This window comes from Carya illinoinensis, chromosome 14 (genome assembly GCF_018687715.1).
Source record: "Carya illinoinensis cultivar Pawnee chromosome 14, C.illinoinensisPawnee_v1, whole genome shotgun sequence".
Lineage (NCBI taxonomy): Eukaryota > Viridiplantae > Streptophyta > Magnoliopsida > Fagales > Juglandaceae > Carya > Carya illinoinensis.
This window is the reverse complement of record NC_056765.1, coordinates 3,850,645-3,876,738: the sequence shown is the minus strand read 5'-3', so window position 1 is coordinate 3,876,738 and position 26,094 is coordinate 3,850,645. Positions and strand designations below refer to the sequence as shown.

Genomic DNA, 26,094 nt, shown 5'->3' with positions numbered 1-26,094 from the left:
AATTAATATGTGATTTATCAATTTTACTATTCTACTTTAATGCTTAAAGATGTGTATATTTAAATAGAAAATAAAAATGATAAATTAAATGTTAAAGATGTAGAAACATAAGCAATCAAACATTTATTTTGAGATCAAGTTAGCTTTATAAGGCCCGTTTGGTTACACAGATGGGATGAGATGTTTTAAATAGTGGTGTGTGCAGTACTTCCATGGTGTGCGCTGCACCACGCTGGTGCGTGCAACACCTCTGTGGTGCTTGCAGCGCCACTGACGGGCCCACCACTGCCCAGCAGTGGTTGCCCATCCGATGCAGTTTTTTTTTTTTTTTTTAAACAGCACTAAAAAAAAATAGAGTTTAAAAAAAAAAACACAACTCAATTATCACTGCAAAAAAGCATTTAAACTGCTGCATATACTCTATTTCAACGATTTTAACTTCCTTGCATGTTCACTGCAATTATCGCACTTTTTTGCTCAAAGCAGCGGAAAAAAAATTCGCTGCTAAAAATACATTTACCAGTGATTTTTTTTCCTTGCTAATACTCCGAATATCGCTGTAACTGTCCTCATGCCCATAAATATATATTGCTGAAAAATCTTAATTATAGCATTTTAAGTCCTTGCAAATACTCTATAAATCGCTGGAATTGATGTCTGTCAATTGTTGCAAATGATTATTTTCAGTGAAGTAGAAATGCTGAAAATAAAACCAAAAGCGCTGCAAAAATGAAAATACTGTTGCAAATGTGATCACGGCTATATGGAAAATCATTGTTAAAGTGTAATTACAGCATTTAAAAGCGTTGCAATTACTATAAAATCGCTGGAATTGAGATGATGAATTCCAGCGATTTATTTAAAAAGTGTTGCAAATAAGATTTTGCAGCGTAATAGAATTGCTTGAAATAAAACTAAAAGCGCTGCAAAAAGGAAAAAAATTGTTGCAAATGTGGTCATGGCTATATGGAAAATCGTTGTTAAAGTGTAATTGCAGTATTTAAAAGCGCTGCAATTACTATAAAATCGCTGGAATTGAGCTGATGAATCCCAGCGATTTATTTAAAAAGTGTTGCAAATAAGGTTTTGCAGTGTAATAGAAATGCTGAAAATAAAACCAAAAGCGCTGCAAAAAGGAAAAAAACTGTTGCAAATGTGGTCATGGCTGTATGGAAAATCGTTGTTAAAGTATAATTACAGCATTTAGAATTGCTGCAAAAGCTATGTAAATCCCTGCAATAAACTCTTTGGTGTATTTTTTTTCTCTCTCGCCAGTTACATTGGTTATATATATAACCATCATTTTCGAACTTGATTTGAGATATAATTTTTATTTATCCTGCTCATGTCAGTCACTAAATAATTATTTAATCAATTGATTACCTAGCCTGAAATAATCAATTAACTTTTTTTTAATACCTTAAACTTCACTTAATTTAAGTCATTTAATTGTTATTAAATCATCATTCATTGGCATCACCACAAGTTTAATGATCCTACATGAAACGATCACACATAAACATATAACCAATTTTATTCCATTGCTATATAACACTTATAATTTATCCAACACCCAATTTAGAAATAGGAAACATAAAGGAAAATTCTAGGCACTTTCATTATAAATCTAACCTTTTTCATCGAATATAATAAATCAAACACATGCATTCATCTAAATCCAGTGAAAAATTCACATTAATATAGTTATGGGCTATTTACATTGCGGTGGACCAATTTTCTACTTGCAAAACTTACAATTTACAAACTACTAATTATATAGATCCCATTTATTGCTTCTAAACATTAATTGAAAATGTCTACATTCATGAATAATTGTTCAACTGTCCTACTTCTCTATGGACTAAAATTAATTCATGTCATCGATAACAATATGCATCTGGGCATTGGGTAGAACAACTTCAACACGTCTGCATCAAGTGGGGGGGGGATTCATTGTTCAGCATTTTTTAGCCTTTCAATCTCTCAAACTCCAATCTGTCAATGACCATATAGAAAGCCGTTACGTAAACCGATTATTTTAATAGAGCAAACATTGATTAATGAACAAGAAAATAATATTCAATTAGAAAAATAACTTTAATGTTCATTCATCATCGTCAATTGCCAAAATGGCAAACATAAGGTCAGGCTTTACTTTTTGATATATGCAATTTTGATATAAAGTAGAAACCTAGCCAAATATATATGCAATTTTGATATAAAAACTATACTTTTTAAAACTACATCTATACTTTGAAGAATTTAGATTATGTATTAAAAACAGGTTAGTAATTTGATTGGATATATTATTTTGTATTTCATAACTTAATTCTATATGTTAATATGATCAATAGCACAAATGAGGAGTAGACGATGTGGCTTAATAACATTAATTGTTATTCAATAATAATAATAATAAAGTGAGATATATAGACGACGATGATATGGCTTTATGAGAAAAGAGTTTATTGTTTGAAATTATATATGTAATAGATAGAAAAATTGAAGGTTCTTAACGGGATCAATATTTTTCAGAAGAAGTAGTACTGTCGCTAGCTCGTAATTAAGTCTCGCTATTGTAGTCAGTCACCGGTAGGTATGGTAGATGAAGTGAAATGAACCCTATCCTGAAGAAATAATAATGGCCTCGCAGCTAACGTGTGGTCACCATACCATCTAGTAGTAGTACCATATCTGTATTGACTTACCCCAAGGGTATGGTACGAAAGTATTATTTAATTTCCCTCAATTATATTATTAAGTAGGTAGCAATATTTAAAGCTTCCAGCTGGCCGTAGCTCTGTAGCTGTGCGAGCTGCGAGGATCATTTCTCTAATTTTTTTAATTTTTTTTTATTATTTATAATTTTTTTTAACACTTTTCACTAATTTTTTTAATTATTTTTTAATTACTTTTTATAACTTTTTTCAACACTTTTCACTATCTAAATCAACATTTGCTCTTCATTAAGATTTGAAAATCATCTCATCTTATCTCGTTATTACAATTTTTTCAAATTCTCACATAAAATATAATAAACAATTCAACTTTTTCAAATTTCAATTCAATTTTTTTAAATTTTAAAATAATAATAATATTAAAAATTAATATTCTAACAATATTTTATTCAAACTTTTATCTTTTATTTAAAACCATCTCTTATCCTCTCATCTAATTTCTGAATCAAACCACATAAATAGTTTAGCTGCATGCTTGCATATATGCCCATCTGGCCTCTTCCAAAATTAGATTTCATTATACACACTAAAATAATAAGACTTGGCCCATTTTATATCAAACAATTGTATCATATATAATATTATATATATAATTAGAATTTAGGAAAATGCACTTATAACTATTTTATAATTATTTCACATTAATCTTACATTAAATGAAAAGTAATTTTGTAATATTAAAATTTATTTTGAATGGAATGGCATTATTTTATTGATTGAATGAAAACGAGTTGGGAAAAAGTCATAAATGCATTTATGATTACTCTAAAATCAATATAATTAGTAGCAACTTGCTTGTTATTGTTTTCTAATATATGCCACAGATGAACTGAACGGCAGCCTAGCTCAGAATTGCCTTAAACATAGGGATAATGCAGCAAATTAGCAGTCCTTTCTTTTCGCCTAGAGGTGGGAGCAGTTGACATATATTTTGGAAGTTTTCTATTATAAAAAGGTAGAGATCTTATAATATGAGCTGATTTGTACGTTCACCAAGTTCGGCATCTGTTTTTATTTCTTTTATCCATCTATTTTAATTATTTGCTTGAAACGAGGGCCCTTGAAAGGCTTAAATTAGCCGGACCAGTCTAGCCTCCCCCAACCCCCACACTTGTTCGGCCCGTCGTTCTGAGTCTTGGGGCATCAGACTGGCCGGTTTACATGCCTACTCGGTCAATGGAACGACCTTTGGATGAATAAATAATGACATATTGTCCCATTTTAAATTATATTTAAGTAACATCTACTTCTTATATCTATCTATAATCCGGCTGATATGATCTTCAAATTCAAACAGAGAATTGGAATATGTGTTTTCTTTAGTCTAAACAAAGTTGGACATATGAAACCAAATGCATGGGACACCAGGCAGAATTAATTATTGAATACTCTTCAGCATTATATTTTCTTTGTTTTATACATTTGTCACTGAGACTTCTAGAGATATGCTAGATCTCTGAGTCAAAGATGGCGAGGAATATTGATCACATGATTCAACAAGATTCTTTCAGTTTCAGCTGCATGCATATGCGCATTTGGCCTCGTTCCAAAATTAGATTACTTATATAAATAAAATAATAAAACTTAATTTGCCCTCAAGGATCTAATCGATTATAAAACTAATGTTGAGTAGTACCCCACATATATATTAGAATCAAGGGCGGGCCGTCAATGAGATGCCAATCGAAGTAATATTATATTATAAATCTATACATGTTTATCTCGTTCGACATTATAAAACTAATGTTGACCTACTGTTCGGCCCGTCGTTCTCCTTCTTTGGGGGATCACATGACTAGTTTGACTACACGGTGATCATGAATTGAACGACCTTCGACCAATACATAATTACCTGCCCCCATCTAATATATTGAAGGCCTACCTTACTAGTCAATTGCATCCATCTCTATATTTCACGCATTTGTATAAAAGAAGAGATATAGTTAAAAAAAAAAAGAGAAGACATAACTTCATATAATACTTATATCTACTTTATATAAAAAAATAATAATAACATTATAAAGTTAAATTGGGATTTAAAAAAGTTCTATTATTTATTATATTTTGTGTAAAAATTTGAAAAATTTATAATGATGCGATCATGAGATAAATTGAGAGTATTTTTTAATCCAAACAACCTTTATCTGTGAAGAGGCCATCGTCATTAGAATGACATCATCCTTGAAACCTCATTCATGATGAATACATTAGAATGAGGATCGAAGACATGATCAGATAAGGTAGACTCTTTCAGTTTCAGCCGCATCCATGCGTTCATATGCCCATGTGGCCTCCTTCCAAAAGATTAGATACAATCAAAACAAGGGCAATCAATGAGATACCGTGTATATATATTGTTGGTATTTTTTAATAAATAGTTTTTATTTTTAATTTGTTTTAAGTTGGAGGAAGACTTGTAGGCGTTATTCTTTTTGGTTAATTTTAACTGTTCATGCTGTTGCATGCCTTCATCGTTAGGTTATTAGATGTTATGAGTTATGTGGTTTATTGCTTAAAGTTATTTAGCCTGCTTTTATTGTCAATACCCGATCTCTTAGAAATGATGTTGGCTTCTCGATTGCTTTGCTGCCGTTATCTCTTTATTCTTGTAAATAAACGTTTAACGTCTGACATTAATTTCTCATAGCTGGAATATTTATCTTCGGAAACACTTTACCTTTAGTGAGGTTTTAATCACTCGGCAAGTAGTTCTTATTTTTGGGAAAAGATCACCTAGAGGGGCTAAAATGTGTGGCTATTTTTAAGAGTCTGACGGATTTATTATTTTGTGTACAATATAGAAAAGTTTGATTAAGAAAGATAAAAAGAAGTTTGTATATATTTTTGAGAGATTTTTCAGACAATAAAGAGGTGCTCTTTTGATAGAGTTTTGAGCTCAACTACTTATGCAGAGTTAGTTCGAAGTATACGACGATCAGTTGAATTATTGTATCCTAGATGAGTCAAGCTGAGAAATTCTACTGCACCGGTTAATTTGAAATTTTGTACACTGCATAGGGTTTGAATTTCCTTAAAGAGAACAAAATTTTCGTACTTCAGTCCAAACTGATTTCGTTTGAATGTTAATTTTATTATAATTTTCATTACATTATTGTGTATTTCACTAATATATATATATATATACTAGATCAGGAGCACATACAAATTACGTTTGTCTAGTTGGGTTAAACAGGTTTTTTACAAAAATAATATGGTTAAAAAAAAAAAAACCTTGATTAATGAATAATTTAATGTATAGAGACAAAAAAAAAAAAAAAAACTTTAGCAAATATATTTGGATAATGATAAGTCGGTAAGTATAATAATTACATATTTAGATACATTAGAAAACAAAAAGATTATTTCAAAATTAAAATCAATATACATTAAAATAATATAGACAAATAAAAATAGTATCATTGCCACAACAATAAATACTACCACTACACTAAAAGAACATATAAAATTTGGGATTTGGGATAAATCCAAATTATGTGTTTTGATATAATTGTTTTTAATCTCGACATATTTGAACATATCTTTTTCAGATCCGAGTATTTTTCTTTGTGGAGATTTTTTTTTCGTTTTGTATTTGTTGTTTTTTATTGCCATTGTTTTCCTATATATTTGAACATTTATACCCAGATTATGATCTGAGTATTTTAGAGAAAAGTGTGAGAGTGTGGGTTTGAGGGGATAGGTAGAGAGCTAGACATTGGAGAGTGGGAGAGATGTTTGAGATGAGAGGAGAGAGAGAATCAGGAATGAGTTGAGAGAGATGTAGAAAAAGATAATTGTATTCCTAAAAAATTAAAAAGTAACAGACTTAATGGAAAATTGAAAAAATAAGAAAAGTTATTGTGACAATAAGATAGCCAATAGATATATATCATATTTATTGCGTACTCGATCTGATGCATACAAAAACATATTATAAATGAGAATCATGAATGGAAACAAATATTATTATAAACAATATCACATGTTCATTAATGACATAAGTCAGTATGGATATGGTACTATATATCAGTGATTACAACCATCACTTGTTTTAAATAAAAAATATGTAGAATTTGTATATTTTAAAGTTATATATATCATTACTCAACCTTGGTTAGCTGGTTAGCTGTGCAGCCATCATTTCTTGATAGACTACCTGCGACTACAACCGCCAAGTGAAACTTAAAGCTAGGAGCGACAGCTTTGGAAAATAGTCTTCCAGCAGGTAGCTGCCTCGCAAGTAATTACTTCATGATCTCTTTATCCTTCAATTTGATCAATGATATGAGTTAAGAAAAATCATGCTATTTCTCATCAAGTGAATGATCTCACATATCAGTATTAGATTTCACTTTCAAGATATATATTTATAAGATCAGTATTATTATATATGTAATTTGCGTCTCTCAATATGCTCTTGATCGAACACATCATCTTTCTGATCTTCTAATATTTGTGCAGCTCACCAGATAGATTATATATATATATATGCTCATAGATTAAGATGGAAAGAAAGAGTACTGCCTTTTCTGCGGCTATTCCTGAATTGATTGACGAATATGATTATGCGGAATGGGCGATTCGGATGCGAACCTACTTAAAGGCTCAAGATCTTTGGAAGGACATCATTGACGATAATGGAAACCCAATCCCAGCATTTCTTCAGCAAGAAAACGAACATGAAGCTATTAACGATTGGAGAAGGAGGAATTACATGGCTTTACATGTGATCCAGATTTCATGCGGCCCAGACGCACTTTCCAAGATTAGGACCATTAATAGTTCAGCCAATACTGCTTGGCAAATTTTGAAAAAGAAGTATCAGCTTGGTGAGTCTCTCTCTCTCTCTCTCTCTCTCTCAACATTGCCACCTACGCTCGAAAATTGCTTAAAGTCTGCATTATAATGGTAACTCTATCCAAAACTAAATTCAATAGGCTTGAAACTATCGTAGTTAATTATCCCCCAAGGACCCATGAACATTAAAAGATACATGTTCGTTTAAAAGGATAAAAATAAAAATAAAACTGAAAAGCTAAAAAAATTCCTCCGTTATTTTAAAATTTTTAAAACATAAATCGATTTTAAAATCCAAATTATTAGAAAATGAAGATTTACAAATTAATATGAAATTTCTATTTAACTAATTTTACATATTCATATATATATATATATATATAGTTTTCCCAACTATCTTAAAAATTTTAAAAGATATTATCCGACGGACTGCCACCACCTCCGGTGGCTCCAAATTTACTAGATATGGTGCCAAATGTGGCCAGATTAAGTGCAGATACGGGAAAAGACCATCTCATGAAAAAATTAAAAAATTGCAGATATGGGCAGCGTCAACAAGAGCTATCTTCTGTATGCGGACTTATACAGGGCTGTGCTTCGTGGTAGTTGGCCTGTTGCAGAGGACTTTCTTAATTCTCAACCTGATGCAGTAAGGCAGGCAATCACATATAAAGGCGAAACGGCTCTTCACATTGCTGTTGCTGTTGGACATGCCCATATAGTCCAGGAGTTGGTGGGTCGAATGTCGAGAGAAGACGTGGGAATTGCAGATGGTGACGGTTACACAGCTCTAATGACGGCTCTTGTGTATGGAAGATCAGATCAACTGGTGCAGTATTTGTATCCTCTCACTTCGCTGAATGATCTGGTCCTTGCAGAAAAAGGTCGCAAGGGAGCTATGCTTCTTACCCGTACAATATATACCAGAGATTTGGGTAACAACGTGCTCGATCTTTGTTTTACTTACTATCCAATTAATATTATTGTCCGTTACTGCCGATCATTTGAACTCTTGTCATTATAATTTAATTAATTCCTTTTTTGGTCATCATTCGTTTCTTGTACGTACGCCTCTCACAACACAACAGATCTTGCTTTGGATTTAATCCGGCGGTATCCAAGTTTGACACATGCTCTTGACGACCGCGGCGAGATCCCCTTCTTAGCATTGGCTTCTATGCGGAACGCATTTCCGAGTGGAAATCAGCTCGTCTTTTGGAAAAAATGGATCTATTCCCGTTAGTATCTCTCTCTCTATCTCTCTCTCTCTACTAGACTTTGCCACTATCTACTTTCAATTACGTTGTGGCTGATAGAGAATAAAACAAATTTAGCAATGAATCCTGTATTAATGCTATATATATTGGCTCGTTTGAAGGCTTCAATATATATATCATGGTTAGAGCCAATGTTATTATATATTCTATTATTTTTTTATTGTTTCTTTAAAAGAAAATTGTTCATCCAAGATTCGTTGGCCTTTTTTGCTGAAAGGTATACGCATCGACCCATCGGCTCCTGCCAACGGCATTGCAACTGATCCGTTGAACATTGTGAACATTGAAAATGGCCAGCACAATCAAGTTCCACCAGTCGGATCAGGTATCTTTCTGCCTTAATTTATAAAGAATCCTTCTCAAAGAAATCCTTATGATCAATGCATTCTTTTAGCAAGACTGATGAGGATCATGAATTCTCAAAATAGACAATACTTCTTAAGAACGATAAGAAAGAAAATAAACAAAAATTAGAATCAATCACATACGACATGAGTTTACATGGTTTGGCATACATGATTTGGCAAAGTGGCTATGTCCATGGACCTACAAAATATTTTATTCAGATGATAATCAAAAATACAATGTAGCTGCTATACAAGAATTTAATACAATATATAGGAAAGTGCCCTAATTAGTGAGTCGGATCAAATTAAGAGCTAAAATGGGACAAAAAAATTTCATTGCAAATCCACCAAGAAATCGCAATGAATCCTTGTCGATTCAGATTATCAAACCAGGCAACACACAAATAGAACTAGGCTCTGCACAAAAAATTCCAACAATATTTAGTACATGATGCATGCATGCTACATTGTTTCAAAAGTCATTTAGAGCTTTATATCACAAGCTACGTACAAATTCAGACATCTATATATCTAATTCATACGAAAGTATACAAGTTATAACATCATGCATCAGAGACTATATGCCATTCATATTACGCTAATCATATAATGCCATCTTACGTAAAACAAGTATCTTATATATATGATGCCCAAGAACGCAACAAGATGGCATTCGAATTAATTAAACTATCCAAACAATTAGATGGAATTCCCCAAGTAATCCTAGTTTATGAAATTCTTTTAGTTAGACAGATAGATGATCATTGAAGTTCTTTTAGTTAGGCTGATAGATGATTAAGAATTATTCTCAAAACAGATCGACAATATTTGTTAGGAATGTTGAGAAAAAGTAAACAAAAATTAGAATCAATCATTGACGACGCAAGATTTATGCGGTTCAGAAATGTGCCTATTCATGCCTATACAATGTGGCAGCTGTAAAAGAATATAAGACAAAACATATATAGGAAAGTACGTACCCTAATTAGTAAGTTAGATCGGATATTTATGAGTACACCAAAAATGGGTCCAAATTTGTTCCTATTAAAAATCCACCAAAAAATCACAACAAGTCCTTGTCGATTTGGGTCATCAAACTGAGCCGCACACAAACAAAACTAGACTCCACACGAACAAAATCGCAGGCTCCACACAAAGAAACCCAACAATATTTAGTACAGCTGCATGCTACATTGTTTCAAAAGTCATTAAGAGATTTATATCACAAGCTACGTATATATAGATCGATCCAGACATGCATCTATCTAATTCATATGAATGTATTGTTGAGATATGTACATATGAGTTAGTTAGAGTTAGTTAGCAAGTTTTCATTTTAATTATAACACGTGTTGTAATTAGTTTTCTGTATAAATAGGACATAGGTCAGCTTTGTAATATACGGAATTCTTTTAATCAAAAGCAGAGGAAACTTTCCTTTTTTGCCTTTTAGGTTTTATGTGCGTAGTGTGAAACCATCTTTTCTACATGGTATCAGTGAAAGAGAAAATTACAATTCTGCATTAAATGGAGTCTTCTTCCTCTGAATCTCCTATCAATCTTACGGATAATTCATCCAGTCCTTATCATCTCAACAATGCCGATAATCCTGGCATTGTGCTGGTTACGCAGCCATTAACTGGAGATAATTACCATGCTTGGTCTCGATCCATGCGAATTGCTTTACGATCTAAGCACAAGCTTGGTTTCATTGATGGAAGTATTACCTTGCCATCTAATGTTTCTGATCCAGCGCATACTGCTTGGTTACGTTGTAATGACATGGTTTTCTCGTGGTTACTCAATTCTGTATCAAAAGAGATCGCAGCCAGTTGTATCTACATCAACACAGCACGAGAACTTTGGTGTGATTTACAGCAACGCTATTTGCAAACTAATGCGCCTAGGATTTTTCAGCTCCAGAAGGAAATTGGAGATCTGATGCAAGATGATCTGTCTATAAGTGCATATTTTACTCGATTGAAGACTCTTTGGGATGAATTGATGAATTACATGTCTTTACCTTCTTGTATCTCTTCAAGAAATTGTAATTGTGAAGTTTTAAAAGCTGTTCTTGACCACCGGCAACGAGAATATGCAATGCATTTTCTGATGGGACTTAATGACACTTTTGCAAGTGTTAGATCACAAATTTTGTTGATAGATCCATTTCCTGATATCAACAGAGTGTTCTCTCTGATCTTGCAAGAAGAAAGACAGCGTGGTATTCATTCCATTGTTAAATTTGTGAATAATGATTCTGCTGCTTTGGTTTCCACTACTCAGCAACAACATCCTCAGAAATTCACTCCAAGGAATAAATTTTCTTCGAAACCTAAACCAATGTGCAGCCACTGTGGAATAGTGGGCCATACCAAGGAGAAATGCTATAAACTCCACGGGTATCCTCCTGGATACAAATTCACCAAATCTCGGATTAATTCTGTCAATGGTAACCCTTCTGATAATGTTTCACAGGAGGCACACACTTTTGAAGGATCTTCAGTACCTTTTACTCAAGAGCAGTGTCAACAACTGCTTTCTATGCTTGATTTACACAAATCTTCAACCAAACCTCCAGTGGTTTCACCCGTAGGTACTCATCACAATCCTCAGACATTCCTTCATCAGTCAGGTATATTACCATTTCCCTCACATAGTATTTTTACTGCTCTTAGTTTTCAGCATTTTTCATCCTTCATCCATAAAGTTGAAAATCATCCTTCTAATGCACCTTGGATCATTGATACTGGTGCAACTGACCACATGGTCAGTTCTGTTTCTTTCTTAAATTCATACTCCTCTGTTCAATCTACCTTTGTGACTCTTCCAAATGGTCACAAAGTCAGTGTCACACACATAGGCATAGTCAAAATTTCTGATACCTTAATATTGACTAATGTTCTATGTGTTCCATCTTTCTCCTTCAATCTTTTGTCAGTTAGTAAACTTGTTCATTCTACTAACTGTGCTGTGTTTTTCTTGAACAAATCATGTATCATTCAGGACCTGTGTGCATGGAGGACGATTGGTCTGGGTGAACAACGAGATGGACTTTATTACTTGCTGCCATATAAGACATCAACCCCTGATGTAATTGATGATTCTGTTTCTAGTGTATTTTCTAATTCCAATAATGCATTTTCTGCTTCCAGTATTCCTGCACCTCTTGTTTCAAGTCCTCAAACTTTAGACATATGGCATTATCGTTTAGGACATCCATCCAATGCTAGACAATGTTTGTTACATAAACAAGATTCTCTTATCAATTCTCCTTGTACAAACATCTGTGATATATGCCATTATTCCAAACAGGCTCGTTTATCTTTTCCTCTGAGCAATTCTGTCACTACAGAACCATTTGATCTCATCCATACTGATATATGGGGTCCTTTTTCTACTTCCACTTTAGAAGGTTTTCAGTACTTTCTTACAATTGTGGATGATTTCTCACGAGCAACTTGGGTCTATATGATGAAAACTAAATCTGAAACTAGACCTAAGTTACTTTCATTCTTTGCTCTTGCTGAAACACAATTCAATCATAAAGTTAAAACCATTAGAAGTGATAATGGTCTAGAATTCAATATGACCAATTATTATGCTTCTAAGGGAATCATTCATCAAAGGAGTTGTAATGCCACTCCTCAACAAAATGGAATTGTGGAACGTAAGCATAGACATTTGTTAGAAGTGGCTAGAGCTCTCAGATTTCAAGCACATCTTCCTTTATGTTTTTGGGGTGATTGTGTCTTAACAGCTGCTTATATCATCAATAGATTACCTACTCCACTTCTCTCAAATAAGTCTCCTTATGAATTGCTTTTCTCTACAAAGCCTTCATATTCTCATTTCAAGGTATTTAGATGCCTTTGTTTTGCTAGTACTCTTTCTGCCCATAGAAATAAATTTGACTCTAGAGCAAGAAAGTGTTTGTTTCTTGGTTATCCCTATGGTGTAAAAGGATATAAACTCTATGATTTACAATCTCATACAGTTTTTCTATCTAGGGATGTTATTTTCCATGAACACATATTTCCCTACAAGAAAAATCTTGTTCATTCTTCCTCACAACAAACTGTTATACCTATGGAGTCTTTTGTTCTTCCAGTTCCAGTTTTTGATCCTACAATAGATTCCACATTCTTTTCAACCACTATACAGCCACCTCAAAATCCTACTCAAAATATTGATTCTACAAATGTTTCTTCTCTTAGAAGATCCACTAGACAGAGACATCCACCAAACTATCTACAGCAATATCATTGTCATCTTACTTGTTCTCCCTCAGATCATAGTTCACTTGCTGCAGCATCCTCAAAGGTTAGTTCTCACTACCCTTTGTCTACTTATCTTTCTTATTCTAAATTGTCTCTTGCATACAAAGCCTACACAGTTTCTTTGTCTTCCAATTTTGAACCCAAATCATATTATCAAGCTGTCAAATTTTCATATTGGCGTGATGCCATGTCAGTTGAGTTAACTGCTCTTGAAGAAAATCATACTTGGGTTCTTACTAGTTTACCTCCTGATAAACATCCAATTGGTTGCAAATGGGTGTATAAGATTAAATATAAGTCAGATGGTACCATTGAGAGATACAAAGCTAGGCTTGTAGCTAAGGGGTACACTCAACAAGAAGGATTGGACTTTCTTGATACATTTTCTCCTGTTGCCAAGCTCACCAGTGTTAGGTGTTTGCTTGCCATTGCTGCTGCTAAAGGATGGTATTTACATCAGTTAGATGTAAATAATGCTTTTCTTCATGGTGATTTAAATGAAGAGGTTTACATGACACTTCCTCAAGGTTATGGAAGTGAGGGGGAGACACGAGTATGCAAGTTGACTAAATCCTTGTATGGACTCAAACAGGCTTCTCGCCAATGGTTTCACAAGTTATCAAACTGTCTTTTAAACCATGGTTTTTCACAATCTAAGTGTGACTATTCTCTGTTTACTAAAGTCACTACAAGTTCATTCATTGCCTTGCTTGTCTATGTGGATGATGTCATAGTAGCAAGCAATGATATTCAAGCTGCGCAAGACATCAAAAATATTCTTCATGCTGAGTTCAAGATTAAAGATCTTGGAGAATTAAAATACTTCCTAGGATTGGAAGTAGCTCGAACATCTAAAGGCATTTCTGTTTGCCAAAGACACTATGCTCTTGAAGTGTTAACAGATTCAGGTTTTATTGGCTGCAAACCAGCCAAAATACCTATGGATCCTAACCTGCGCCTCATCAATACAGATAGTGGTTCATTAGAAGATCCCACTGTCTATCGAAGGTTAATAGGAAGGTTACTCTACTTGACTATTACAAGACCAGACTTGGTATTCTCTGTTCACATTTTGGCTCAGTTTATGAATAAACCAGCACAAGTTCATCTTGATGCTGCATATCAGGTTTTGAGATATATAAAAGGAACTCCAGGGCAGGGTATATTTTTGCATGCATCTTCATCTTTACAATTGAAGGCATTCACGGATTCAGACTGGGCAACATGTCCTGAAACAAGAAAGTCAATTACAGGCTTTTGTGTTTTCTTGGGTGAATCTCTTATTTCTTGGAAATCCAAGAAACAAAACACTGTGTGAAGATCATCAGCAGAGGCTGAATACAGGGCTCTCGGTTCCACAACATGTGAATTAATTTGGTTAATTGCCTTGCTTAAAGACTTTGGGATTAATCACAACTCACCAGCATTACTTTACTGTGACAGCAAAGCTGCTCTACATATAGCAGCCAACCCAGTGTTTCATGAGAGAACGAAACACATTGAAATTGATTGCCATTTGGTTAGAGAAAAAATTCAAGCTGGAATACTGCATACTCTTCATGTGAATTCAAAGCATCAGCTGGCAGATTTTTTTACAAGGGCTTTGGCCTTCCCTCAGTTTACATTTTTCCTTTCCAAGATGGGAGTAATAAATATACATACTCCATCTTGAGGGGGAGTGTTGAGATATGTACATATGAGTTAGTTAGAGTTAGTTAGCAAGTTTTCATTTTAATTATAACACGTGCTGTAATTAGTTTTCTGTATAAATAGGACATAGGTCAGCTTTGTAATATACGGAATTCTTTTAATCAAAAGCAGAGGAAACTTTCCTTTTTTGCCTTTTAGGTTTTATGTGCGTAGTGTGAAACCATCTTTTCTACAGGTATATATACATGTTATAACATCAAACTTTATGCCATTCATATTATCCTAATCATATAATGCCAGTATCTTATATAAATGATTCCCCAGAACAACGAAACAACATGGCATTCGAATTAAAATATCCAAATTAACAAGCTCTAACTAAGTCTAAAATAACCAAGATAAGTACTGGATCATATGGTAATGATAGGCTAAATTAAGCTGTCAGGTACGTATTTAATTTAAGATCATAAATATATAGTCTGATCAATAAATAGGAGTAAATATATAGTCTGATCATAAATATATATATTTATATGAAAACGAAGTGAAAAGTTATCGAGTCGAGTACACAGCAGGTGAGCTAATTGAAGTCTACATTATTAATTAGGGTTAATTAATTTGGGAGTATGGTAAGGTGGATTATTTTTTCTTTACAGAAATACAAAGAAAAAGTTAATATAAAGAAAATCTCCTTATTATTTATTAAGAATTGTACAATATTAATTTCAAGAAGAAATATTATTCAACTAGCTTTGTTTTTGTTAATTTTGCAGTGCCAAGGCCAGCAGTGCTGTTTCGCCAGCTAGTTTCAGTAATTGTCCGCAACTACTTGTTGGGTATACCGTGATCTCCACTCCATTAAAATGATATCTTGATAATTTTTGTTTGAAATTTTTGTAAGTTTTCCCTCAATAAATAAGCATTTATAGATAAATTAACGGATACAACACATAAGTTCGATGGGGTAAGAGTCACCTACAGTCTTCCCAAATCCATCACATATTACAATACAAAATAAAAAGAGCAAAGTGGATGATTGGAGTTAAAAGTTGGCTCCAACCCAATTCCGACAAGGGGAAACCATGCCACTTAGTGACGGTTTTAAAATAGTTTGATAAACAGACTATAAAACTGCAGCTAGAAGCAATAGCATAGAGGGGTGTGCTGTAACGTGTTAATATGGACTGGTTGGAAGGAACTGTCACATCCACTTTTACTCGATCCTTGGTCAGGGAAAGCAAGAACATAGCGTAGTAAACGAAAACTATGACGAATCGCTGGCTAGGAGTCATTATCAGTGGTGGTGATGCATGCATGCCACACACCACATATGGAGTGAAGAGAATACTTGGATTTGGAAGATCCGAAGCCGCTAATCCTAAAACTGCCGCGTGTGGTGGCAAAGAGTTCTCTGAGGCATGGTGGCGCTTGAAGACCACACGCAGCATAAGCCGCGTGTGAGGCGTATGCGCCGCACGTATGTGCGGATTTCTTTTGCCAGCTTAACGATCGGCACCTGGAGAAACTAATGAAGGGGCGCATGTCCTCCTTAGGTCGCTGGAAAGCAATAGATTGACAAAGTTGAACGGTGCTATTGGAAAAAAACTAAAAAAATAGGAAAAAACTAAGATGAATGAAATAAAGGTCGTGGCCAACGAGGACGGGAGGTGGGTGTGGAGCCGAAGCACCAACCTCCTCCCCCTGTGAATGAAAAATGTTTTTGGATGGGGCAGTGACTTAACTAACAATGACAATGCATGTAAATTTTGATCAACAAAAAGTTAACTAAAAAATTCAATTCGAAGAAGATTGGTTGAGATATTTGCGTGAAAAACCACTTTAATTTATAGCATGATTTATGTGTGGAAGAAGTAATATTTATTTTCTTATTAAAAAAAAGGGATTAATACAAAGAAAATTTTCTTATGAGTACTTATTAGATGAGATTTTAGCCATGGGAACTTGCAAAAATTTAATTAATTTGAACAAGAAATATTATACGTACTAGCTTTGTTTTGGTCGAACTTTTATGATGTCCATAAGTACTACTGAAAAGATTTTGTTCACTTTGCAGTGCCTGCAAAATCAATTGTCAGCAAGTTGTTGGGTATACTCTCTCCACTCCATCAAAATCAATCTTGATAATTTTTGTTTGAGATTTTTGTACTCTTTTTTTTTGTTATGGTTTCATCCAGTTAAATTGGCATTGTTTCAATAATTGTCAAAGGAATCAAGCAATTATATGACATGAAGAAGATCCATAAGCAATCCGAAGAACTTCTTTCCTGCATGTGCAAAGAGATATCAGAATCATCCCAAACTGGACAACTCAAAAATATTGGTGTGGTTTATGACGCAATCAGCCGTGCTGTCAAGAATGGGATTTCCGAGTTTGTTTTTAAGATAGTGGAGATGGATCCGAGCTTTTTGGGGAATAGATATAGAAATTCGAGGAACATACTTATGCTGGCTGTTCTGTATCGTCAGTCTAAGATTTTTAACCATATATATGGGCTTGATGAGAAGAATGCTTTGACATCTTATGGAGATCGCAATGATGATAACATGTTACATATGGCAGGAATGATAGAAGATTCCACTATGCTTAATCAAATATCTGGTGCAGCTTTACAAATGCAAAGAGAGTTACAATGGTTTAAGGTATCTCTCTCTCATATTTTCTTTTCCCTCTCTCTTGATGATTAAGTTTTTTTATTCTAAAAGGGAAAAAAGCTGATACCCAACACACTCAAAAATACTAAACCATAAATGCTCCATATGACAACCCATTTTTCTTCCCGAACACACCATACATAAACATATTGATTTGTGCTATTGATATATAACATATAGCATCAAGTTATGAAATAAAAAATAATATATCCAATCAAATTACCAACTTTGTTTTTACTACATACGCTAAAATCTTCAAAGCACATAGTTTTAAAAGTAAATTTTTTATATCAAAATGATATATAAATATATTTGGCTAGGTTTCTACTTTATTTGAAGTTAATAGTCTTTTAATTTTCCTTAAACGTGCCTTTTTATTCTCGACTTTTTGCCTTGGGCACATCATATAAATAGTTTTCTGATCGCCCTTTTCACTTGAGCAAAGTTTGCAAGAATTCAAAATTCGGCATGTTTAGACTCTTGGAATATCTCATAATTTTTTTAATAATAGTGAAATGATTTTGAATGAAAATGTTTTATTGAGTTTTGAAAAATGAGAGAAAACGTTAAATAAAAATATTATAAAGTTAAAAGATTATTTGAATATTATTTTTGATTTGAAGTTTGTAAAAGTTGTATTTTTTTTTTGTTTTGTTTTGAATTTTATAAAAGTTGTATTAATTATTGTGTTTGGACAATAATTAGGTAATGATTGGATGAAAAAATTGAAAAACTTAAAATCGAAAAGTATTTGAATGATATTTAGAAATAAAATTATGAGAAGTTTGAGAATTTTGATAATTCTGAGAATTCTTGTAGTATCCATTGTCCAAATATGCCCTAATTTTGGATATATTATCTTGAGAAAATGCCCTTAGTTTGAAAATTTTGAGAATTAAACCAAGATTTTGTAAATCAAAATGTTGAATTTTAAAGGGTCTATCTATTGTATAGTGCCTCAACACACACCAACTTAGTTACATTGAGTACTGTTTTTCGTTTAGTTATTATTGTGCATTTTGCAAGTTTACGACTAGTTGACTTAATATTTGAAAACTTATTAAGTACTCCTAAAGCATGAATAATGTGGTATTTCATTAACCCTATCACAAAATAATGTACCACTGATATTTCTTACATAAGTAATAATTTTTAATTACCTAGCATTTTTTTTAACAAATGCAGCAAGTGGCGGGAATTCTCAATCCCAAGATTATAGAAAGCATTAATAGAGATGGTTTAACTCCCCAAGAATTATTTGCAAAGAACCATGAGAACATGATTGAAAAGGGAGAGAAATGGATGAAGGACACAGCATCATCATGTACAGTGGTGGGTGCTCTAATTGTTACTATTATGTTCTCTGTAGCTTTTACGGTTCCAGGTGGTAACGACCAAACTACAGGCTTTCCAATATTTTTAAAGAAAAGATTGTTTATGTTCTTTATAATATTCGATGCATTGTCCCTTTCTTCGTCCTCAACTTCAGTCTTGATGTTCTTGGGAATTCTCACATCACGTTACGCTGAAGAAGATTTTCTAGAGTCTTTGCCTAGAAAGATGATTATAGGTCTTTTAGTCCTTTTCTTCTCTATTGCAACCATGATGATAGCCTTTTCTATTGCTCTTTTAATCATGGTACGTGACCAATATTCATGGATGGTTATTCCTATCATTTGTTTGGCATGTGTCCCAGTCACCATTTTCATATCGATACAGTCCCGCCTTCTTTTTAAAATGATCAAGTCAACCTATTTCCCTGGCATCTTTAATAGGAAGATAGAGTTGAGATGAATCTTGATTTTAACTAATCCATTGTGCAACATGGTGTTTGCAATATAACCTTAAGATCTCTTTAGTGGTCGGCAACGCAAGAGTTTGCATTCTTCTAGTTTGAGGCTACAGGGAAGAAGGCTTCAAGTTTGTGCTGCTGAAAAGTGTAGAGAGATTTATAACTTTGATCTTCATTATCTCACAAGTTCAAGGGTGGGAGAAAATTGAAAAATTTCTCGTTTGGCAGATATTTGTGTTTAGTGTGTTTGTAAGATTTGTATGTATTAAGATTTTACGTTTTAGTGTTCTATGTTATCTCTACTGACTACTAGTATTTTAACTCCATATTTCTTCCTATTCGTCCTCACTAGTGGGTGTATCTTTTTAAACCTAACCATATGGATCTTAGTTTTTCATATAATTACTGATTTACTCTTAGAAACATCAACACCAACCCATTCCTTAGAATTCAACGCCGTAAATAAAAAGAAGATCCAAAAGAAAAATAGGAGAAAATATGTAGTACCTCAGGCCTCGATTGTGTTTTGCCCAAAGCTGTGACGCCGAGATGTTGGCCACTCGAATCAGTAGCGCGTTGTGTCAACAAAGTGTGTGCGTACATACGATTTGTAATATAATTTTACTGTCAATCTGTAAATTTTCTTTATGTAGTGCTCTCTGTAGTCCTGTAAATTTCGAGCCATTCGCCAGTTTGACATCAAAACAAAAATTGTCAAAAAATAAAAAATTCAACCCATCCAAAATTGACAGAATTAGATCCCGGCCTATATATCTTGTTGGAGCGCGCGGTACACATGAGGATTTGAAGGATTTACTGAGAGAAGATGGACACGTATTCTTGAGGCAGAAGGGAAAGTATACTCGGATATTGTGTATGACTTCGATCTACCAATCACTCAGGAGTCGCCCGACCGAATTGAATAGACTTTCTGCCAGTGTACGTGGAGTGGAAGTCGTCATCCTCCCGAAAAGACTGAAACTTTTCTACGTTTACATCGTCGACACGAGCCAAAAATCTTCACAGCAGCCTATCGACAAAAAACATCAAGCTCTAACCGGTAGTACTGAACATGATGTGAACGAGTTTATAAGTCATTCGGATCTACTTCCATTCTTCCAAATGTTGCACCTCACAGTTGCAGCTAATGTGACACCAACAAAATTTAAGAAGAAAATCAAAATTGATGTGCAAGGGAAATTCCTACTTCAGATTATCCGTGGGGTCGACATTGATCTTCCATGTCACATCATCAAGACCATTAAGAGAGAAGCAAATGCCAAATCATCTAAAAACGGTTTACCCTTTGAACTACTGATTACGGGATTGTCGCTGGAAGCGGGTGTGAAACCTGGGTCACGTGAAAAGGAAGTCCAGTCGCCTGTGGATCCGATTTGCTTGATTTATAAGCCAATTCAAAATGGGCCACTCGCCTGTACATCAACACTAGAGGCCGCTACAGGTACGGCCTCATCAAGTCAGACACTAGCTCCATTTGACGTTATATTATTGGAGATTGGGTGAAGAGTAGCTACAGAATTTGCTCCGATACAGAAACTGCTCGAAGCATGGACATTGGACTCCCGCCTCAAAACTCTGGAAGATCGGGTCAAAGAGCTCCTCGGTATACTTGATTAGAGACAATGAATATAATCAGCCATCATCATTAATATAAAAAGATCGGACTGAATTCATGTACCGAGTTACCAGCCGAGTATCTTCTAAGCTTTGTTGTGTTATTTGCATCCCAATGCAGTTTTTTCGTATTTCATAATGCATATTAATTTGTTTCGAGGTAATTCCTGTATTCAGCAAATATTACGTATTTTATATAATAATAATAATAGGAGTAATGCCTATATATATAGGTAATCTTGAAAAATGAGCATTGCATGTGACGTTTTCTAAGTAATTAGTTATATAAATAAATAAATAAAACTCTATAATATATAGAAAAAGTTTATAATGTATAGAAAAAGTTTTGAATGATTAGCAGATAGATGTGGTTCGATCTTGAGTTTGTGGCAGATCAGATCAATGGCATTGCAATGAAACCACACAGTATGAATTATGGATATATAAAAGTGGATCGCGATTTGATACAGACGTACGTACGTACGTACGTGAAGGCTATATATGAAATGAGCTTTACCACAAGTAGGAAAAGCTGGACATGGAGCAAAATAGAGAATGTATGAATGTATCGAGAGAGAGAGAGAGAGAGAGAGAGTAACTAAAAAATTTACTAGCTAGTCAACACATGAAGATAGGAAGAAATTTACTAACTTAAAAATGGAGTGAAAAGATCTTAAATATTTTCGAGTAATGATTAAAAAAAAATACCAAAACCTAAAATCTTAAATATTTTCGAGTCTTACAAACACACTACAAACAAATTTCTACCAAACGAGAAATCTTTCAATTTTCTCTCAAGTCCTTCAACTTGTGAGATAATGAAGAAACTTACGAATCTCTCTATTCTTTTGAGCGCCAAACACTTGAAGCCTTCTTCCTTGTAGCCTAAAACTAGAAGCACGCAATCTCTTGTGTTGCCACTGAATAGAGCTTAAGTTTATAATATTGCAAACACCATATTGCACAATGGATTAGTTAAAATCAAGCTACATCTTTCTATTGAATACGCCTGGGAAATAGGTTGACATGATCATTTCAACAAGAAGGGGGAACTGCATCAATATAAAAAGGGTGACTGGGACACTAGCCAAACAAATTATAGGAATAACAATTCACGATTGGTTGCATAGCATGAGTAAAAGAGTAGCAGAAAATGCTATCATCATGGTTGCAATAGAGAAGAAAATGGTGAAAAGACCTATAATCATCTTTCTTGGCAAAGACTTAAGAAAATCTTCTTTTGCATAATGTGATGTGAGGATTCTGATCAAAAACATCAAAACTGAAATTGAGGAAGAAAAAATGGATAATGCATCGGATATTATAAAGAGCATAAACAAATTTTTCTTTAAGAATATCGAACAGCCTATAGTTTGGTTATTACTGCCTAGAAGAGTAAAAGCTATAGCGAACATAATGATAACAATCAAAGCACCCACCATTGTACATGACGATGATGTGTCTTTCATCCATTTCTCTCCCTTTTCCATCATGTCCTCGTGGTTCTTTCTAAACAGTTGTTGTGGAGTTAAACCATCTATGTTAGTACCTTCTTTAATCTTGGGATTGACCATTCTCTCCACCTCCTGCATTTGTCCAAAGAATGCTACGTACCAAAATCAACTACATAACTGCGGTTAATATTGGAAAGACAAAAAATCTATCCTTACACAAAATAATATATATATATTAAAATTGATTATTTTGTAGCTTTCAAGGGAATGATTAGAAGACCAATCCTAACGAGGGAGGGGATGAGAGATGTTGTGATGAGGATTAACTGTTGAGGGTTATGTATGAGAGTTTGGGGGTTTATGGCCATCAAGGAACAGCTCTAAGGTCGAAGATCTAAACCCTGAATCTCTATTTTCCTTGTACTCCAATCCCTGAGGCTCTGTTTTCTTTTTAAATCCTCTGAAAGTTCGTTTCGGATACAAAGCTTTAGACCTCAGAGAGCATTAATTGGTGCCTAAAGTTATTTTCGATCGTCTTTTTGGAACTATTTTGATTTAAATCAGATCAGGTAACAGATTATACTTTTAGTATGTCATATGTTGGAGCTTATGATCATCTTTAAAACGAGTTGTGCTTGATGACTGTTACGAAGAAACTCGTACATTTTTCTAATTCCACTTGTATTTTGTCTTAAGTTGAGCAATCTGAATTACACAGCCTGCTTACTCTCTTGGGTTTTTTCTATGAATTCTGCTACTTGCAAGTTGATGTGTAAACATATTTCATATTTTAAGACTCATTACAATAATTAAAAAAGTTTAAAAGACCTACTATAGAAAAGGTGTATTGGGTGTGTAAATAGGAAGCTTATAAATAGATTTTTCCCCCTTCAATAAATGATCGGCTATGGTTATAACTATAGAGAAAGATATGGTGTTGCATGTGTGAGACTATTAGACAGTATGAATTCCTCACATTTATTATTATGTCTTTCTTTTCACAAATTAGATCATCCAAGTTAGACAGGTAGCTGGAGAACATCTCAGTCCATATGTTTAGGTATGGTGTGTTCTTGAAGAAAAATTGGTTGTTATGAGGCTAAAGATCTTAGATTGATGATACAAAACGGCCAGCATAAATATGTTCGTCGAATTTCTATCTTCATTCTCTAGAGTGGAATCTTCTATCATCCCTGCCATATGTAACATGTTATCATCGTTGCGATCTCTATATGATGTCAAAGTGTTCTTAATATCAAGCCCATATTTAAGGCTAAAGATCTTAGATTGACGATACAAAACAACTAGTATAAAAATGTTCCTCGAATTTCTATCTTCATTCTCCAAAAATCTAGGATCCATCCTAACTGTTGTAAAAACAAACTCAGACGTCCCATTCTTGACGGCATGGTTGATTGCATCATAAACCCCACCGCTTATAAGTTGTCGAGTATGGAATCTTGATATCACCTCACACATGCAGGAAAGTAGTTCATTGCATTGGATATGGATCTTCTTTATTTCATATAATTGACAATTTCTTGGTCCGAATGCCTTAGCCTTCAGTTTCCTCTTTATTATATAAACTATACCACCGAATACTATACATGGAAAGTCAGCTATATACAATCAAACGGTGCCTAACATTCAATCAAACGGTGCCTAACATTCCTCTATAATTCAACTAATACGGTGCCTAATATATTCTTGTTGACAACCCCCCTCAAATTGATGCCCGTAAATCAACAAGCATCAATTTGTTACTTAGGAAGTAATGTCGATGACGAGTGAGAGCTTTGGTGAAGATATCAGCAATTTGTAGTTCAGTAGAAATATGTGGAAGAGTGATAACACGAGCTTCAAATGCTTCACGAATAGAGTGACAATCGACTTCAATATGCTTCGTGCGCTCATGATAGACAGGATTGACTGTGATCTGAATAGCACTTGTATTATCGGCATGTAGAGGTGTGGGATCAGTCTCTGAAAAATCTAGCTCAGCAAGCATACCTTGAAGCCAAATAATTTCAGAACAAGCTAAAGACATTGCCCGGTATTCAGATTCCGTAGATGACTTAGAAACTCTGTCTTGCTTCTTACTCTTCCAAGAGATCAATGCATTACCTAAGAATACACACCAACCAGTGATAGAGCGACGTGTATCCGCACAACCAGCCCAATCAGCATCGCTATAAGCGGTAAGACGAGTAGAGTTGCTAGCCGGGAAGAATAAACCACGGGCAGAAGTGCCCTGAACATAGCGTATGATCCTACGAACAGCAGCCAAATGAAGATGACGAGGAGTCTGAAGAAATTGACTAACTTGCTGTACAGCAAAAGAAATGTCTGGTCTAGTAATGGTGAGATAAACAAGGCTACCCACCAACTTTCGATATAAACTGGGATCAACAAGTAAGTCACCCTCCTCTTTGCGAAGCTTGACATTTAATTCCATAGGTGTATCAACAGAAGTAGCCTCCTGTAGGCCAGCTGTAGCCACCAAGTCACTAGCATACTTATGTTGATTGGGTGAAATACCAGAAGGACTACGATGCACCTTTTTTTTTTTTTTTTTGAAAAGAGCCGGTAGCCACATGTCCATTAGTGGCTCCGTCCCAAGTTTATTAAAAAAATCCTCACTTATGGCGGAGGGAAACCGTGGTTACAGAACCAGCCTCTAGGAGTTAACAAAAAACAAAGACCTCCCAAAAGCAACCAAAAAAAAAACAAGAAAAAAACCACAAACCAACCTAAACAAGCCTATAACAAAACAACGTCTAAACATGCCTAACAAAAAACTACACATGCCTAAAAACCAACACACCACCAAACAAAAAACAAAAACAAACTCAGCTAGAAGCGAAAAGAAGGAAGGCCCAGAGAATCAGTCCGAACAATGCCTTTCAAGAGACGAGGGCCTCTTTGAATGCTATCATAAACTTCCGTCCTCCCTCTTTCTCCTTCACGAGCTAAAAAATCCACCGCAAAATTTGCTTCCCTGAATTGGTGTTCAACCATATAAGTCATTCCCCTCAGTTCCTCACATAACTCATCCCAAAAATCCCAGAGATACCACAGCGTGCACTTCCTTGTACGAATCCAATCGACGACAATTTTAGAGTCGCTTTCAATAATAATATTATTCATATGAAGCCGTTTACAAAGCCGAACTCCTTCCACAATGGCCTTTAATTCCGCACTATTATTGGTACCACGTCCGTAATACGTAGAGAAAGCCCCTTTCACAATTCCATGACTATCCCTTATGATGCCACCACCTCCTGTATTACCGGGATTGCCTCGACAACTCCCATCACAATTAAGTTTAAACCAGCCCTCGGGAGGCCTAGACCATTTAACAATTCCAGGTCTAGAATTTATATTCTGACATTGTAACTGAAAATTTTCAAAAACGGCTCTATCATGTTCTGAGAAATTTCGGGCTGAGCAA

At 34.4% G+C, this 26,094-nt stretch overlaps 1 protein-coding gene across 4 annotated transcripts; it reads left to right on the top strand.

The window, feature by feature from the left end:
* Positions 1–6,812: 6,812 nt before the first annotated feature.
* Positions 6,813–19,892, top strand: LOC122293174. 4 transcript variants are annotated; one of them, XM_043101664.1, is made up of 9 exons: positions 6,813–6,963; positions 7,200–7,567; positions 8,075–8,470; positions 8,624–8,773; positions 9,030–9,137; positions 15,863–15,925; positions 17,164–17,196; positions 17,317–17,750; positions 18,948–19,892. In XM_043101664.1, exons 2-9 carry the CDS (start codon positions 7,243–7,245, stop codon positions 19,554–19,556), a joined length of 2,118 nt encoding a protein of 705 aa, XP_042957598.1. In that variant the 5' UTR covers positions 6,813–6,963; positions 7,200–7,242; the 3' UTR covers positions 19,557–19,892. The 4 variants fall into 4 exon arrangements, with proteins under 4 accessions (XP_042957598.1, XP_042957597.1, XP_042957600.1 ...); XM_043101663.1 differs by having other exon boundaries at positions 6,822–6,978; XM_043101666.1 differs by lacking the exon at positions 8,624–8,773 and having other exon boundaries at positions 6,822–6,978.
* Positions 19,893–26,094: the final 6,202 nt, after the last annotated feature.